This window comes from Cygnus atratus, chromosome 1 (genome assembly GCF_013377495.2).
Source record: "Cygnus atratus isolate AKBS03 ecotype Queensland, Australia chromosome 1, CAtr_DNAZoo_HiC_assembly, whole genome shotgun sequence".
NCBI classification, from domain to species: domain Eukaryota; kingdom Metazoa; phylum Chordata; class Aves; order Anseriformes; family Anatidae; genus Cygnus; species Cygnus atratus.
In genome coordinates, this window is record NC_066362.1 from 119,868,005 (window position 1) to 119,886,644 (window position 18,640).

Consider the following 18,640-nt stretch of genomic DNA (forward strand, 5'->3'; position numbering starts at 1 on the left):
ATTTTATTTATCTTAGTTCAGACACATATAGAAGCACTGTGAATTACTAGCTATGCAACCCACCCTATTTGCTTGGGAATTAACTGATTATACATTTTCTTAAAGTACAGGTGTGTATTACATGTGTGACATGAAGCTTCCCAGTGCAGATCGTGGAATGTGGCATGCTTTATTCTAGTGTGAAATGCAATCTGGTATTCTGATTTGTACAGCAAGAAGAGCAGTTATGAGAAACAAATTTGTACTGTGATCTTTATGGAACAAAACCCATAATTGTCTTCTTAAACCTGTCTTGAATTTGTTACCCTGTTTCCTTCTTTTCAAAGAAAGAGAAACCTAGTCTTATAATCAATGTTCAGCTTAGTATTTATGGTCTTTACATGTTCTGGAAACTAATTTAGTTGAACTTTTATGTTGTCCAGATATAGTTTACCTGGAAAGGTAATGAGTGTACTAACTCATATATTGTAGATATCGTAGTAATACAGATATATGTACAGACGACACTAAGCAGGTGACACCAAGATGGGGGGAAGTGTCAATGTGCCAGAGGGTAGGAAGGCCCTGCAGAGGAACCTGGTGAGGATGGGTCTATGGGCAGAGGCCAAAGGGATGAGGTTCAACAAGACTAAGTGCTGGGTCCTGCACTTTGGCCACAACAACCCCAAGCAATGCTACAGGCTTGGGGCAGAGTGGCTGGAAAGCTGTGCAGAGGAAAAGGATCTGGGGGTGCCGATGGATGTTCACCTGAACATGAGCCTTGTATCAGAAATAGTGTAGCCAGCAGGACCATATAAGGAAATTATAGATTTCCTTATATGGTCCTTATATAGATTTAAAGATTCCTTATAAGAAAACCATTTCAGATAGCTTTTCTGCCATTGCAGTATCTCAGTTTAAGAAAAAAAGTTGCTTTAGTAATATATTAAAGTATGTAGGCTTTTCTTATGCACCAACCTTTGATAATTTGAAAGTGTCTTCGAATTCTTTTAGTTTGCAAATAGGTTGCAAATTTCATTGTCAACCTCTAAACTACTTTCCAAAACCTGAAACTTTATTCCTGAGGTGAAATAATTTTGAGACTGTCTTCTCACAAGAAACAGGACATTCGATATTTTCCATCATGAGAGCTTCTCTTCACCTTCCTGAACATCTTTGTTCATTCTTCTGTTCCTTAAAGCTATTTTAATTTTGTTCTGTAACCACGCGGTCTTCTCCAGACAGTTTGCTGTATTTTTGTGTATCATATCTTCTGTCAGCAGTTTGCCATTCAATGTTACTACTCTTTAACACGGGATATATTATTCAGAAGTAGTCAGATTTTTGGTTGTTTATTTTATTTATTTATTTATTTTTTTGGTCTTCAGGTCAGGAACAGTCCAGTTGTCACCTCAATGCATCTGTCCTAACCAAGTTCCCCACTAAGGAATCTGCTTTCCATCTTCTGCTCAAACAGACACGAGGTATGTAATTTATTGAGTTTTACTTTGAAATTTTAACAAGGTATGGTCTTTTATGGTGCCTGAAAACCACAGTGTATGTAAAATTCAGTGTTTTGATGAATGCAGCTATTCGAGTTGATGTGCTGAATCTGAGTACTGTGGAGCCCAGTATTGCCCCAGTGCCACTGTCATTTGTTAAACTTAACAAATACAAATACATATACAAATTAAAATATATATATATCAGATATAAAAAATATATATATCAGGTGTGCATCCAGTAAAGTTCTTCTCAGGTTTGATTTGTTCATTTTTGACAATTATTTTTTATTTTTTCCTTACCTCTGCAAGGATTTTCTTAGGCTATTGGAATATGACTTCTTTTGTAAATAATGTCTTACTATCAAAGCACAAATGTTACTAGTGATGCTGATGTGTAAAAGAAAGAAGAGGGCTGCAGCCTGACCTCGTAATAGGTGCTATAAGTATTACATAAAAGAGTGAATGAGCCCATACGGTAATGTAGTCTTGATGTATTTCTACAAAATGCTATGAATTAAGAAACTACATTCAAATAAAGTAGTATTTTACGACTGTAAAGATGAACAGCAAAATTATTAAAATGTTTATGAACTATTATGAACATCAATTGTTAAAATTCTTAAATAACTTTAAATTGAATGGCTTCTTAATTTTTTAGTGAATAATTATATATTTTTATAATAACTGCACATACACTTGAAAAACAATATTTACAAATATTTAAACTATTATCAATACTCATATTATTAGTTTATCCTGTAGCAAGTCACTGTTTCCTAAAACCTGAAGTGGCAGAAAGGAAAAACATGTAAATGCTAAAAAAAATCTTTAAAACAAAATGTTTGTTTATTTGAGGGATCAGTTGAGGGTAAAAGGGAAGGGTAAGAAATTTTAGGAATAAATGTGTTAGGCATTTGATAACTACTACTACTTTTTATTGAACTTAAAGAAAACAAAATAGGAAATGGACTTCACAATTATTAAGTTCTAGATTGCTTATCTTTCTCTTCAGACTTGCCTGTCCTTTGAATTGTTTTTTTCTAAGATAGATTTGCTATTGCAAATTACTATTTTCTGTATTTTCCTATGTTGCTCATGGTAGTTTCAAAAGTGACAATAAAATCTAGAAATTATAAACTTGAACTGTCTGGAAAGGATTTAAATATTTGACTTTATTTTTGAATTATATTTTAGGTGACATTATAGGTCACATCTGATCTGAGATAGAGTAGGAAGTAGTTAATTGCCTTTAGTGTTGTAATCTTACCAATCTGTTTTACATCTTGCATATGATAGAAATTGATTTATTCAGTTTATTCAGTATTCTAGCATTATGGCAAAGCTTGGATAGAATTAGAGTATTTCAGTTATTACAAGTTATTCATAAAGAGGCTTTCAACTTCTGCTGAAGCTTAGGAGGTAGATAGTCTTCTATATTTACAGAGAATATTTAAATAATTTTCCTGATATCTATTTTTATATTTTTATATACTTCTCAGGTATGCCTTCTATTTTCAAAGTGTATAGATAAATTATTCATATCTTAAAATATAAATTAAAGAAAAAAAATTGGTTTGCTAGTATCTCATACAATTGTGTGCCCATCCATTTCTGTCTGTTATAATGTTGCATGTTGATATAGATATCAGAATAAACCATACAATTTTCCTCAATGAGGTGATACCTAACTATTAAATACCAGAGTTAGAAAAATGAAATGGGGATTATTTGTTTTCAATTTCATTCAAAAATTTGCCAGATACTCTGGTTTTCCTTAAGATATACTTGACTACCCTACTTGAATACCCTTCTGTTTTAAGGGATGTTGCAGACAAACTGTTTTTGTTTTCTCTCCTTGAAACTTACTATGCTTCAGCAATATTTCCAAGTGATATAGCAAGAATGATTTAGAAGTAGAAGAGGTAAGAATTTATCTGGACATCGGATCATTTTCTAAAAGTAGATTTTACCCAGGCATATATAAAAGTTGCAAATGTTGCCATTTCTGTGTGCTGCCCTGTTATGTCCTTTTTTTTCATAGAAGCTGTGAGGGGCTGTCCAAAGCAATCTAGCACAGAAAGTACATATTTAAAGTGACAGAGCAATTAAAAGAAATATTACAACAACAATACGATCTTCATAAATTGTACTTTTCAATACTTACTCTTTTATATCAAATATTTTCATAATATAAATCTTTTTCTCTGAGGATTCTGCAGCCTAATCTCTTTTGTTGGGAGGCAATAAAACCAGCGAATGCACACTTGTTTAGCACCTAGTCTCACTCACAATTTAGGGACAATGGAATCATGTTAAGAATCATATTTATGGAAAGATTCTTCTTAGTATACTTAACAGTAGATGAAGTGTGGATTAGGTGCAGGTGTTACAAAGACTACTTTATCACTGTTCCCTAAAGCAAAGAAAGAATACTTTGAAAACATGTTGAAATCAAATTTTCTTCTTACTAGACTTTCTGGAATATGATTACCAGATCATTTTGTATGCAACATTTACACTTGTGGAAAAACTATGCTTGCTGCTAGTTAATTACTTGTTTTGGTTCACTGACTCTGTTTTGTCTAATGCAAAATACAGAGGGAGAAATTCAGAAATAGTGAAGTAGGCTGAAAATCTTGGAATCGTGTTTCACCATTCTTTTACCAAAAAAAAAAAGCCAAAATACTAGCCATGCTGTGAAATTGTTGCTCATGTTAGTTTTTTTTTTCTTTTTTTTCCCCTGCCTTAGCTTCACAGTAGTAACCTAAGACTTCTAGACTGCGTATTACTCTTTCCCAGTAACACAGACTGCATTATTTCACCTGGTCCTAATATGAAGTTGTGATCCCATTTTCATTCAGCCTCCATTCTAAGCAGTTTATAGTTTAGCATACCCCAATGTTCCAGGAGGTCAATAAGTTTGTCTGTTGGGAATGACTTGGTGTACCATCACACAAGAACAGTTATCAGAACCTTATTTTGTAGATCTCTCTCTTCACATTTCAGTGTAATTTTTATAGGATATATTTTAAAACTTTGACATTTTAAAGCTATCATTTCACCTGTTGCGTGGTCATTTCTTTTCCTTTTTTACTGAGATCTCTATGATTATCTATTTAATTTTTCCCTTTTCATTGTTTTTTAGTATAAAATACATGTATTTACTAACCCTCACAAGCACTTAGGAAGGCAGGCTAAAATATATTCAGTAAATGTATATACTGTGAGAGCAACATTTTCCAAAACGCTGCCTGCAGTGTTAAACCAGTGATGGCAATCAAATTTGAGATACTAAAATTGTGTATGCATGCCAGAAACATTATAGTTTCATATTTTATTAGGCAATAATTGAAAAAGCATTTTAGTATATTTTTTATGATGTGCTATGATTATGGATAATTCAGCTCTTAAACTAATTTCAGCTAAGAAAGGGCAAGATTTTTGCTCAATTCTTCAGACCATTTCCCTAAAATGTCAGATTTCAAGACTTAGTTCTTTATTTCTGTATTTATTTGCACTTTTTTTTTTTTCTTGCAATCACTTTCAAAGACTGAAAGACAATGAAACTAACATACCAGGTTTCCTTAGTTCATAGGAAGACTCCTTTCTTTCTATTTTATAATTATTTCATTATCACAAGGTAACTAGAAAATCTACAAAAAAGACCTATGAGAAAAAGTTCTTCATTCTAGCAGACTATTTTGAAATGATGTTGGAAACTGTTGAGCTCTCTTTTCTCTTGTATGTTCTAACTACATTCTGTACCAATGGTTTGGTCACTTGCAACAAAGACATAATTTTATGCTTTATAACTTACATCAGAGGTTGTGTTAAGAAGCAGTCAATATTTATATAACAGAACTTGTAGAAAAGGTGCATTCAAGCAATAAAAAGACTAAACAGCAATGTGCATGTCTTAGGCAATAGTACACTATTTTTATCTTCAGAAAAGATAGCAATGAAATTAACTGGAGAAAAAATAAACGCTCCCTGAGTTGCTGAGGCTATTCAATGTTTGGAGGCTCGGTTAGGCTATGTTTACATTAACAAGTACTGTGAGGCAATAGCAGTTGGTGTGTTGACCAAAAGTGATACTTAAGACCTGACGTCTAGACTTGCATGTATTATGGAAGTTTTGTATATGGCTCTCTAGGGTCTGATCTCATGGACTACACACTTCTGAGTGAATGTAGCACATCTTTTGGTCTTATTTCTTCCAAAAAGATTCCAGTTTGCACAACTCATTGCAAACCAGAATAAAATAATTGAGGATGGTTGGGAAATTCATTTCAAAAAACGTTTCCCTTCTTTTGGGGGTTTTAGATTCAACAATGACTTTTTTTTTTTTTTTTTAAATTCACATGCTTTCACAGGGAAACTGTTCCTTTGAAATGCTGGAGAATTTGGATGCCAGATTTCCTTTGAATTTCCTTGGTCTAACTACTCTCCTGTTTTATCTATCCAAGACTTCCTTCTTTCTGATGAACTTCTGCTACTTTTATTTAGTTTTGAATCCTCCCTCCCTCCCTCCCTCCCTCCCTCCTTCCTTCCTTCCTTCCTTCCTTCCCTCCCTCCCTCCCTCCCTGAATTTTCATCTTTTGAAACTATGAAGTTTCATTTTCTTCAATAAAACTGTTCAACAGATGTTCTATTCATGTGGTGCATGAATTACTCATGCTACACAAGATTAATTCAGGAAGTTCATAGACTAGTTTCAGGTCAAAAACCACCACTGTCCATGAGAGTAACCTCCAATGCCCATGGTGCAGATGGAAAAAGAAAGTTCATGATTCTTGATTTAGCTTTTTTTGAACATCTTCTAGATAGTGTAAATAACTGCTAGCATGGATTTGTTTGTGAGGAAGATTTTAAGTAGACAGCAGAATTTCTTATCCTGGAGTGGTCATAATAATACTGAATTTGAACACCACGTTTAGGCAAATATGAAAATTATGTAAACCTTGGTAGAACAGCTTGAATTGATCCTAGGCTGCTCTGAAACTTAGGTTGTTGGTTTAAGTTTTTCCTTCTCCCCTTCTGGCCCACTTACTGTCTCACAGGTACATTAACTATTTCATGATTGGGTACTATTTGTACAAAAGGCTTTGCAGGTAGGCGATAGATGTCTGTCTGCCTTTATATCTAGGACTTTGGGACTGGTGGGGAACAGCTTTTAGTATGTACTCTGCAATCAGAATGTATACAATTTAAGAAAGCACAGCTTTGATTTATTTACTAATAAGTGTAGTAGATAACCAGGACTAACATGTTGCTAAGCTTGGTATTAGTATGCTCACTGTTCCCGGTGAGACTCATGATGCATATTTGCTGCCCAGGTTGTCATTAGTCATTTAGGAAAGGGTCAGCCTCCATGCTTCTTGGAACGGGATGATCCATGATGTTGCAACCTACTGCTCTTTGCTTTCTTCCTATTGAGTTGTTATGTCTTTTAATCTCAGCTGTATCCTGTTGAGCCCCGGAACTGTTACTATCATCTCTACATTTCTGTATGTGTTTTTACTTTTCTTATCTTTCAAGATTTAGGTATTTTCTCACACCTTAGCAATTTTCTCAATGAAGTCAATCTAAAATTGTGCACCTGTGCTGCACCTGATTAGTTAGCATCACAGGAAAGTGAACTCCAACACAGAAGATTACATGTGCTTTTAAAGAAATGACTGTTTATGTTCACTTCAAGAACAACTTTCTCAAACACAGTGTATGCAAGACAATGACTTTCCATCTTCTTGGCAATCTTTGCCTATGTATATGACTGTTGCCTTGTCTAAACCCTCAGCTTGCATCTTTCTTGATTCTGACATCTCTGAAGTGCCATGGCACTCAGGAATTTATATGGATGTAAAAGGAAGATTTGCTTGGTAAAATTTCTGGAAGAGGAAGGCAAGGGACTTCCTCCTGCTTCATGTGCATGGAAGCTTCCTGGTTGCTGAATCACCCAGTTTACCTCTCTCAACTGGTTGAAATCTTTGTAAGAGTGGTGTTGTCATGTGAGAGCTGACAGAGAGAAGCATGCTTTATTAAAGAGAATGACACTACTGGGACATAACATAACAACATGAGTGATGCAATCCAATCCATATCTATCTCCAGAGGGGTATGCTGACAAAGTCACTGCATTCAAGCTGGTGGCAATCTTGAGTGCAGATTGTGTCTGCTGTCAGCATGGGAAACTCTGTAGATCTCTCTGAAGACACAAGACATTCAAGGCTTTCCTCATATAGAAAATATATGTAAATCAGCAGGAACATGTTAATGCACTCCTGAAAGCTGACTGAGAGAATGAGTAGGTGGGGAATCTGCTCAAAAATATTCTTACAGGAAAGGCTAGTTATAGGCAGTGTGATTTATAGTGTTAATGATTTACATGCTTTTCAGCACTGAAACAAGTGTGCTTGGTATATTGGTACAACAAAACATGGAAATATTCTAATACAATGAACCATAAAACTTAAAGATTTTTCTTTTTAGTTTTATGGAATGTCTTCAGGGCATATGATATATATATTTATGGAGCTTGTTATATGCACTATTTCTACTTTTAGGTTTTGTTTTGTTTAGAAATTATATGGTATGGAAATACCTTTATTTGATTTTTTTCAAATCCAGGCAACTATTTTAATGAAATAACTTAAAGTGAATGAAGTGAAATGCAATACCATAAGAATAATAGGAAGTCTTGGTTGCTGTTCTTTTAAAAACAATTCCTTGAATTCAAAGAGTAGAACAGTACATCACCTTGACTACATAAGGAATTGATTTATCTACTTGAGCATGCTTTCCTGATGTTGCAAAAAGAGAGGAAAAAAAGATCTTCAGGATGCAAATAAAAGAAGGGAAAACATCAGAAATCCGTCTTTTGCATACTCTCATGCAAATTCACGTAAGACTTCCCATGTGGATTTATCATGGAAAACAGATTTTCAAGCTATAATTACCTCACAGATTTAAGCTACACCATGCAGTAGGTTTCATCAGAATCTCATGATTTGTTACTGAACAACCAGAGGATAGCACTTCAGAGCATTTAAACTATGCAAATCAGCCTCAGAGGAGGCTGTTATTTAACATTATCTTAGCCTATTTCTCTATTTAAAAATATCTGCTGTGTTTTAGAACTTGACAAGAAATTATCTCCCTGAATTTCAATAGAACTAGAAAATGAAAAGATGATTAATTCTGTCTTAGAATAGCATATTGCTGCTAATATATTTGATAACAGCTGAGGATGGGCAAGATGTGTGCCATAATGTGTCCTTCAGTAAGATTACTTGCTTTCTGCCCTCTGCTTTTCTTCGTTCTTCCTGTTTAGGTACTAAACCCAGTGAAAACTCCAGAGACACAGGTTTGTTTCATCCTGTAAACAATCAGTAAATTTATGTTTAGCCCTAAACCGACAATAAAAATTATCTAAACTATTTTTTTGTTGCCAGCTGCACATGTACAGTGTGAAAATTACCAGCAATATCAAACTAGTTGTTCCTTGAGTAACAGACCTAAAGAAGCTTGATTTTCTACTGACTTGTTTTATACCCATTTTTCTGTCCTCCACAATATGTCTGTCTCCTGTGAATTCACCAGTGCAAGATCCTTCTACATCCACACTCCACCCTAAATATACGCTGAAGACTGCTTCTTCCCATTTCTAAACTAGCTAATAGCTTCCTGATTGAGAAGTACAACTTTTGATTATGCTGTAGCATTTGCTTCTTTGATGTTTTTAGTTGACTTTCCTTGTCTATCCAGCTGAGTTTCACAAAACATTGAAGGAGCGTTAGAGATCTATATCTAATTTTGCTGAAAGTGAACAGTAGACTAAAAAAGAAAGAAAGAAACAAAACTCTCCTGGTATTGATATTAGTAGTGAAAGAGATAGAAAGATAGGACAATTACTTTTTTTTTTCCCCCCTGAAAGAAGAGGCTGAAAATAATTATAAAGTTCTTGAAAACACTAACTCAAAATATTGTATTTTTAAATGAGAAGATAAGTGCAGGAAAGAAGCTGAATCTTTAGTGTAAGACTTTTGAAGATGGACGATGATGATAAAATTTGATGTTTTCTACAAGGTGGTTTGTGGGGCTCAGGAGGGGAAGAGCTGGTTGGTTTGAACTTTAATGTCTTTCTTACTATTATTATTTATTACTGTATTCTGTTCTAGAGAGTTATTTTTTTTAAGTAACTATGTGGTGCACAGATTTTACTTTAAAACATAAATGCTAGAAGGCAGTCTTGAAATTGAACTTTCAACCTTGAATTTTTATACCTTAAGAGTTCCTGATAGCTACAGTGTTGAATTAATGTACTTTTTTTTTTTTGACACTTGAGCTTTTCTAAAGCCTTTTTTTTGTAAATGTTTTCATTGATTTTTTTTCTTTGTTTTGTTTTGTCAAAGAAGAAATAGCTTTTTAGACTGAAATGAAGAATGAGTCTCAAATAAAAGACAAAAGCTAACTGAAAGTCAAATTCCATATATAGTAACTATAGTAGCATTCAGCAACTAAATCACAGTTTTCACCCACAGTGAAAACACAATTCTTCTCAATATAGTGGCTCAAGCTTTAAAGGCAGTGAGCCGTTAAGCCTCAAGATTTCCCTTAATAGGAATTTGATTTAACTGCCCTGCAGGAGCATTGTGTACTTCAGTTTCATTTTAAAAGTTTATTTCCCAATTGTAAATGTTTTATATATCTCTTTCAGTATGATGTTCTGATCCCTTCTCCAACCTTTTTTTTCTCATCTTAAATAATATCACTTGTCCTTAGAAGTCCAGGCTCCAGTGCCAGTGTGAGGAGACACTGGGTACAGGTATTTAGAAAACAACTGTATGACTTTTTTTACAAACCCTTGGTACTCTGCCTAACTGTCATATCAAGGGACTGCAAGTACCAGAGGTGTGCCTGGTGTCTCTTTTGGAATTTGGTGTGATGTAGCACAGACCCAGGTATGTTAAACAGGGATGTCTCTTTTGTCTTGTATAAAAACTAATTCCACAAGTCAAAATTATAGAAATAAATAATACCATAATTACCCTGCCAAGCACTCAACTTTGCTTCTGCATATTTTCCAGAACTCTATAAATTCTTTGTCTTCCTTCTCCACCCACTGTTCTATTTGACAACCCTTTGATAGATATCTATCTCTGTTGCTTTCTGAAAATGTTCGTGTGTTGCAACGTTGACTTCATGCCATCTCATTCTGAATTGTAGTCAGCAAGGAATAGATAGGAAAGTTGGTTTGGTTTGATGTGGTTTTGTTTTGTTTTGTTTTGTTTGGCTTTTATTTAATCACTAAGTCCTCAGGACTACTTGTTTGAATTGTTTAGGAAAGCTGTCAGAGTGTGCCAGACATGCAGACATTTATTTTCTACTTCTTGGTGGAGTCAGTGTTGGTTGGGCTGTAGTTTAGCAGTATATATATTAGCTTGATCCAAAATTGTTACCAGTAGCAGAAAAAATCTTGCTGAATAAAGAGGCTTAACATTTAAGAGGGTCTGTGATGTATTGAAGGATTTAGGATGCTGAAAAACATGCGAACCTCAAACTGTTAGAGGTTAGAAATCAATGGACTTTGGGACCATGAAGATTTAGTTCTCCTTTCCCCTCTGATGGAGCTGAATTTGAGCCAGGGTCTTCTTCCACACAGCAGACTGGCTGAGCAGCAGTTATCCCCACAGACAGACGAGCAGGCACATATACACAAGCACAAGCCAACCACACAGATAACACAGAGAGCAGTTCCTTTACCAGCATAAAAACAATCAACACTCATGTAAATGTTTCTCCAAGACTCATGCGTGGATTGCAGGCTCCTTATCTGGTCACTGACACAGATCCTTTCTGGATCTTGGTCTGTTCCTACTTCCTGGCTGGTCCTGCTTGACATTCACCAGCAGAACATACAGTTATGTTCATTTAGCTCACAAGTATGTGCATGATTTCAGACAGATTTAAGTCTGTCCTGTATGCATACTCAGTCTGTACACCCTTTATCCAATCAGTGGTCCTTACCATTGGTCACCAGACACTAGTGATCTCCTACTTGTTAGGTAGTGTGACTTGATATTAGGTAGCAGCTGACATCCAACTACCTACACAAAATACCACTCTCTTCAATAACTGGTCCTTAGACTTTCTAAAATAGCTGGCATGATGTTTGTGCAAGGCTCTGACACATCTGGTGTTACTGTTAATATGCTATTTTAGGTACAAATCTGTGTTTGCTTGCAAAAATAGCTATAACCTTTAAAATTTTAAGTAGGGAATGAAAGTGCACTAATACTTCAGTACTTCCCACCCTCACATGTTGTTGCAGTACTTGATAATTGTATTTTCATAAATCTCCACTTTCTCGAGGGAAGGTATTTAACATTATTTTTAGATTAATCCAGAGAACAGAGGCATACATATACTAAAAATTTACCATACTAAAGCTATGACTGTTTCAAAGTAAAATCTAGAGTCTTGAAAGGTAAGCAACTCCTCTTTTTTTCATAATAGTTTGGTGAGGCATTTGGAAAATTATTTTCATAGCAAGGTTGAAGAGGAGGCTCAGAATGCAAACTATTCCATGCAACTGTCAGCAAGTCCATGAAACTTCCTGATATGCTTCAATTTCTTTAATCTGTACATTGGAACTATTAGCTTCCTCTTTAAGGTGTAAAATTTAGACCAGTAAACATATGAGAGCTTTTGTAGTAGATGAGCATATTAAATTCAAATCATGTTTTCTGACTGCATCATTTGCATGCTTGTGTTGGAAGAATCTTATTACTAAATATCCTTGTTTTGTAAATTGAAGTAAAAACTATAGTCTTGCAATAACTTTTTATGTTTAATTGCGCAACCTTTCTTTATCTGATTGCCTCACAAACACTGAAAATCCCTTACAGATTAAATCTTTCTCCTTCATCAGCAATTTTAAGATAAAACAAAGGTTAATAGACCATAAAAATTGATATCTACTAATTACAGGTCTCACTGCCTTTTTCACAATGAATACTGATCACATAAACTAATCCCTGAGCTTTGCTACTGTTTGTATTACCTCTGCTACATACAATGGGCAGAAACCATCAGGTGAGTTGTTTGCAGTCCTGTTAGAGGCTGTTACAATTCTTTCTTTCTAGCCATTGTATAAACATTTCTATTTTCTATTAAATAGGAAAATAAGAAACTGATTGCTGAAAAGAGCTGTTATATAGACCTGTATGAGTAACGTATTCACTTTTAAACATGCACAAACAAGCAATTCAGTTTTATCACACACAATAGCACAAGACCACAATACACAATGAAATAACATAATGCCAGTAGCTGTTGAGGAATTTTTGGATGATCTTTATCTTTCCAGATTGCTTTACATCTCTTCAAGTGCAAAATCACCATCTGTACCCTATTAGTCCTTTCTTCTTTTCTTTTCTTTTTTCCTCTTTTCCAAATCAAGAATGAAATTTCATGTTATTTTTGTGACCTGAATCCATAGATTTACCTAATTCTCCTCCCTACTAAGAATGAAAATGCTTTTTTTCTTTTTGCTATTTCTGCCTGTTATTGATTAGAGAAATAAAGCTTTTTCAAACTTTCTGGAGCCTATTTACTTATAAATTGAGTCCCTCCACTTGGTAGTGTTAACATATGTTGCCTTCTACAGATGTTGTTCATCTTTGCAATATAAGCATGCTTAAATAATTCAAGATGAGAATGAGAGATTCAATGATCCCATGTTATGTAGCTGATCAAAGAAAAATTTGGTCGTGACTCATTTGTTCTACTTTACTAAAAAACAGAATGATGTTAATGAAGTTTATTCACTCTTAGGAAAAAGCAGGGATAGAAAAAAGGTCAATGTTATTCAATAGCCTAATACAAAATATTACATGTTTTTAACAATGAGCTTAATTAATCATTGTTAAATCTTAATCATTCAGAACAATTTTCAATGAAATGTAGAGGATTCACCATCACTGGTAACTTTTAAATCAAGCGGCCTTGTTTTTTCTAATTATATTCTATTGTTCAAGAAAAGTTGTTGAGACTGAACCTTGATTTTTCAAAGTAAGTTCTAAGAAATCCCGTGTATTTAGGTCAAGTTGGATGATCACAAAGACTGAACTATTTAGCAGTGAAAAATGAAAAAAGCTGGAGAGTTCTGGATAAGTAAACATGCTTTTAACATGCTTTTGTTGGTTCAGTCAAAAATGACAAAAAATACTTTCAACTTAACATTTTCAGAACTTCCACTATATTCATTTGTTTACTCTTTTCTTACTTCAGAATGAAAACAGGGGCAAGAAATTGAGTACCTTTAACAGTATACATAGATATTAATTGTTCAAGCTTTATTTTCTTTACACATAACTGTTGCAATCTGCCTCTAAATAATCAGTGTTTTCTTTCAGATTTTTTGATCATTAGCTGTTATACAAAAGGAAGAGATAAAATAATGAAATTAACTATGATCTAATATATTCCCTCAGAAAAAGCTGTAGACTGTAGGCAAAATCAACTACAGTGACTTATTTTTTAAACTGTTTTCTAACCTAACTCCTAGCTGCTATATATCAGAAAATAAACTTTTTCATTCTTCCATTAAGTTGATGCCAAATGACAGTTTATGAAGATCTGTTCAATGTTATCTTTATACGCAAAGATTTCTTCCCGCACCTTTTCTATAGTTGACACCTATGACAAACAGCTACCAGGAAAAGCTGTTGTCCCTTCATTTGTTCAACTTGATTGCAAGTCAGTTATGCCCAGAGCTGCTTTAAAGACCGTTCCCAACCATACAGAACAGTAACATGCCCTAGATTTGAAGGTTAGCTGCCTCTCATTTTGACAGATTTAAAATAGATAATCTAACCACTTCCATGAAAATTCTCATTCCCCGTTATTTTACCAGAAGTGATTATCAATGAAAGTTGCAGTAACTGACCTAAAATATCTCCTTCCTATCCTGAAAGAGTATTGTTTTCATGTAATTTTACCCACTACTGTAGTTTAATTAATTTTTTAAAAAGGGCCAGCAATGACAACCTGTTTTTGTCCTTCCTGAATTAAAAGAAAAAGAAAAATAGCTTGCCTGCTATTAAAAAAAAAAAAAAAAAAAAAAAAGCAGTTTGTGCAAAAATGAGTAAAAGCAAAATTGTAGACAATTGGTTTGGATTTCATATGAAAATGTTGATGATAATCATCTTGCCTCCTGCACTGTGGAATATCCATTTCTGGATTCACACAGATGTACAGGATCTTCAACAGTCACATCTGTTCAGAAGGACTGTGGCTCTCATTTACCACTTAGTCATCCAAAGCCTGTCCCCTGTGTCAGTACTATTCAGAATCATCTTGATGCTGTCAAGTAATTTATGTTCTTGATCCCTTCTGAAACATCTTAATATCAATTCCCAATTTCAGTGGATTTTTTCTCTCTCTTTTGGGAGACTTTTTTGTTTGTTTTGTCTCTTACCTTAGCAAATTTTCAAATCCATATAATTTCCTAAACATCTGCTTCTAATCATTTTGTTCTTTTTCTGGAGGTCCCAAAACATCCTACTGTCTGAATTTAAGGGGCCAGCAACTCATATATTTTTGGATTTTTGGAATACTTACTTTATTTTGCTCTAAGTGAGGGCTATGAAGTTAATTTTAACCTTGTCCACAAAACAGGAAGCAATGCACAGCTCCCAGTCAAGAATAGCTAATTGTCTTTACAGTTGGAAACTCATGCCACATCTCAGCTACCCCTTAGGAAACCAGATCATAGAATCATTAAACCAGATAGACCATAATAAACATCCTATTAAACACAAGAATTCAGCAGATACGTTTTGAGAATTTGATCAAGTCTTACAATTTAAATATAATCTATATCTATACCTGAGTCTGACAAGTGAATAGCCATCTGCAACATTAACTGGTCCAACATGTTCCAGATCTTTACATTAAGGTGAAAATATTTCTGAACAGATTGCAAAATTGCTGTGTCTTTACATGGTTTACGACTGACTAGCAGAAATGTAGATAGATAATGTGAGACTACACTGACATTAAAAGATGATATTGTATAGACATGGGAATTTTCAGAATTTGAAAAATAAATTATTTTGTAATTTGAGACCTATGGACCTGAGATGAGTTCTGTCATAAAGCATTGTTTGTTAAAAAAAAGAAGAGAACAAGTTGGTGGGAATTATTGGCTTGGTTATAACAATCCCAAATGTGTCTGAATTAGAAAGGGACTTGACAGCTCATGAGTTTCTTGCTAGATGATACTGCTGCTACTTTTTTTTTTTTCTTCTTACTTTCAATAGGACAAATTACTGTTCTGTGGTAGTCTTGATAAACTCTGGAACAGGTTTTACATTACAACGATCACAGCCAAAACGTAAGATGTATTCTTTAAACTGTCATCCTGGACATATGATTGCATTGCTGATCTCTGTATGAGATTGCCACTGCAGTTAAATCAGTGCTTACTCCTAAAACTAATAAAATCCAACAGAAATTACATCCAGGCCATTTTTTTTTTCTTTGTTTTTGCCTAGATCAAAGAAGTAATCAAAATGACTTGCTAATAAATGTAGAAGAAATGAAGGCTCTTTGTCCTGAGAAGGGCTACGAAGCTGGTGAAGGGTCTGGAACACAATTCTTATGAGAAACAGCTGAGGGAACTGGGATTGTTTAGTCTGGAGAAGAGGAGGCTCAGGGGAGACCTTATTGCTCTACCTGAAAGGAAGACAACTACCTGAAAGGAAGGTGTGGAGAGCTGGAGGTCAGCCTCTTCTTGCAGATGACTAGTGATAGGACAAGAGGGATTGGCCTCAAGTTGTGCCAGGGGAGGAACAGGTTAGAAATTAGGAGAAAATTATTGTGAGAAAGAATGGTTAGGCATTGGAACAGATTGCTCAGGGAGGTGGTGGAATCCCCATCCCTGGGTGTGTTTAAGGAAAGCTTGGACATGGTGCATAGGGTCATGGTTAAGGGGGTGATATTAGTGGAAGTGTCATGCTTGGGCTAGATGATCTTGGAGGTCTTTTCCAACCTTAATGATTATATGATTCTCCAAGGGATTTTTTCCCCTGTATACATTTTTATAAACTGAATCCTGAAACCTTGTTTTTAGTGATAATGATTTTTTTTTCCTTTTCAATTCCATTATGCCCCAAGAAATATGAACTCATAGACAACATTAAGAAGAAAAGACTGCTTGGTTTAAGTACCAAGTTCTCTATTGTTGTTATTGTTAATGCATCATATGCTGTTTCTGTGGAAAGCTCATAATACATCTAAAACTGAATAACTAGACAGAACTGTTCGGCAGCTTATAATTTTATTATGTGTAACATATAAAATGCAGTAGAGTGAAGATGAAATGTTTATTTTGCTGAGAGAAAATACTCAAAATTGGGAAACAAAGCTTTTCCTGTAGAGAGAAGTAACATGAGAGAGATAGAGGAATGAAGACTGAAGGATATTCTGTGAAGGTATCAGCTCCTAGCCAAAATGCATCATTTGCACTGCAGCAATATTCTGGCTAACCTTTGAATATTTCCCTTATATGAACAGAGAAATTCAATCTACAATGCTATTGAATAGCAGAAAAGTTTCAATTCAAGGGACAACTTTTAGAGTAGTTCATGTAAAAGCTGTACCCACAGCTCCAGAAACTACTGTTCTAAGGATTACATGTGAAAAGGTGTGTAATATAGAATTGTCATAGAATCATAGAATATCCCAAGATAGAAGGCACCCCAAGGATCATCAAGTTCAACTCCAGGCTCCACACAGTAGTGCCTAAAACTAAACCATATGCCTATGAGTGTTGCCCAAATGCTTCTTGAACTCTGGAAGGCTTGGTGCCCTCTAGACCCTTCAACAATTTTGTAGCACTCCTCTGAATGCTCCCTAATAGTTTTATGTCCTTCTTTAATCTTGGTGCCCAAAACTGAACACAGAACTTGAGGTGTGGCTGCACCAGCACAGAGTAGAGTGGGATGATCACTTCCCTCAATTGGCTAGCAGTGCTGTGCTTGATGCACTCCAGGATATGTTTGGCCCTTTTGGCTGCCAGGATACTCATACTCAACTTGCCATCAACCAGAACCCTCATATCCCTTTCTGTGGCACTGCTCTCTAGCTTCTCATCCCCTAGTCTGTACAGATAGGGTAGCCCCATCCCTGGTGCAGAATCTAGCACTTGCTCTTGTTAAATTTCATAGTTGGTGATTGCCCAGCCCTCTAATTTGTCAAGATCTTTCTGCATGGCCTCTCTTCCCTTGAGGGAGTCAACATATCCTCCTAATTTATTGTCATTTGCAAACTTAGTATACATTCAAGTCCTACTTCCAGGTCATTTATAAAAAACATTAAAGAGAACTGTCCCTAAAATGGAGCCCTGGGGAACCCCACTAGTGACTGCCAGCCTGATGTAATCCTCTTTACTACAACCCTTTGAGCCTGATCCATTAGCCAATTGTTCACCCATTGTTTTATGTATTTGTCTAGCTCTACGCTGGACATTTTGTTTAGAAGGATACAGTATCAAAAGCTTTATTGAAATCCAAAAAGATCACATCAACTGGCTTTGCTTAGTCAACTAGGTGGGTAATATGTCATAAAAGGAAATTAAGGTAGTTAAGCAGGACTTTCCCTTTGTGAACCTATGTTGACTGTGACCAATGACTGCATTGTCTTTCAAGTTTTCAATAACTCCCAGAATAATCTCCATAATTTTACCAGTCACTGAAGTAAGACTTGACAGGCTTGTAACTACCAGGGTCCTCTTTCTTATCCTTCTTGAAAACTGGAACATTTGCCAGCTTCCAGTCAACTGGGACCTCTCCAGCTTCCCAAGACTGTTGAAAAACAATTTGGAAAGGTTTTGCAATGATATCAACCAGCTCTTTGAGTATTCTGAGATGAATCCCATCAGGCCCCATAGACTTACATGCATCCAGCTGGAGCAGCGAATCCCCCACAAGCTTGGAGTTGGCTGGGAGCTTATTGTTCCTGCAGCCACAGCCCTCCAATTCAGGGCTCTGATTTTTACTTTTTACCTCTATAAACTTAAAATATCCTAATACAAACCTGACTGCTAAACAATTGTTATCATAACTAAAATGAGCTTATACCAAGACAAATCT

At 35.2% G+C, this 18,640-nt stretch overlaps 1 protein-coding gene across 1 annotated transcript in view; it reads left to right on the forward strand.

Annotated features, from left to right (window-relative positions):
* The window catches only part of CFAP47 (cilia and flagella associated protein 47), a 308,902-nt gene that overhangs the window by 239,171 nt on the left and 51,091 nt on the right, over positions 1-18,640 (forward strand). Inside the window, 1 exon segment of the mRNA XM_050712219.1 lies at positions 1,368-1,463. Within this exon segment, the coding sequence (XP_050568176.1) occupies positions 1,368-1,463 (96 nt within the window).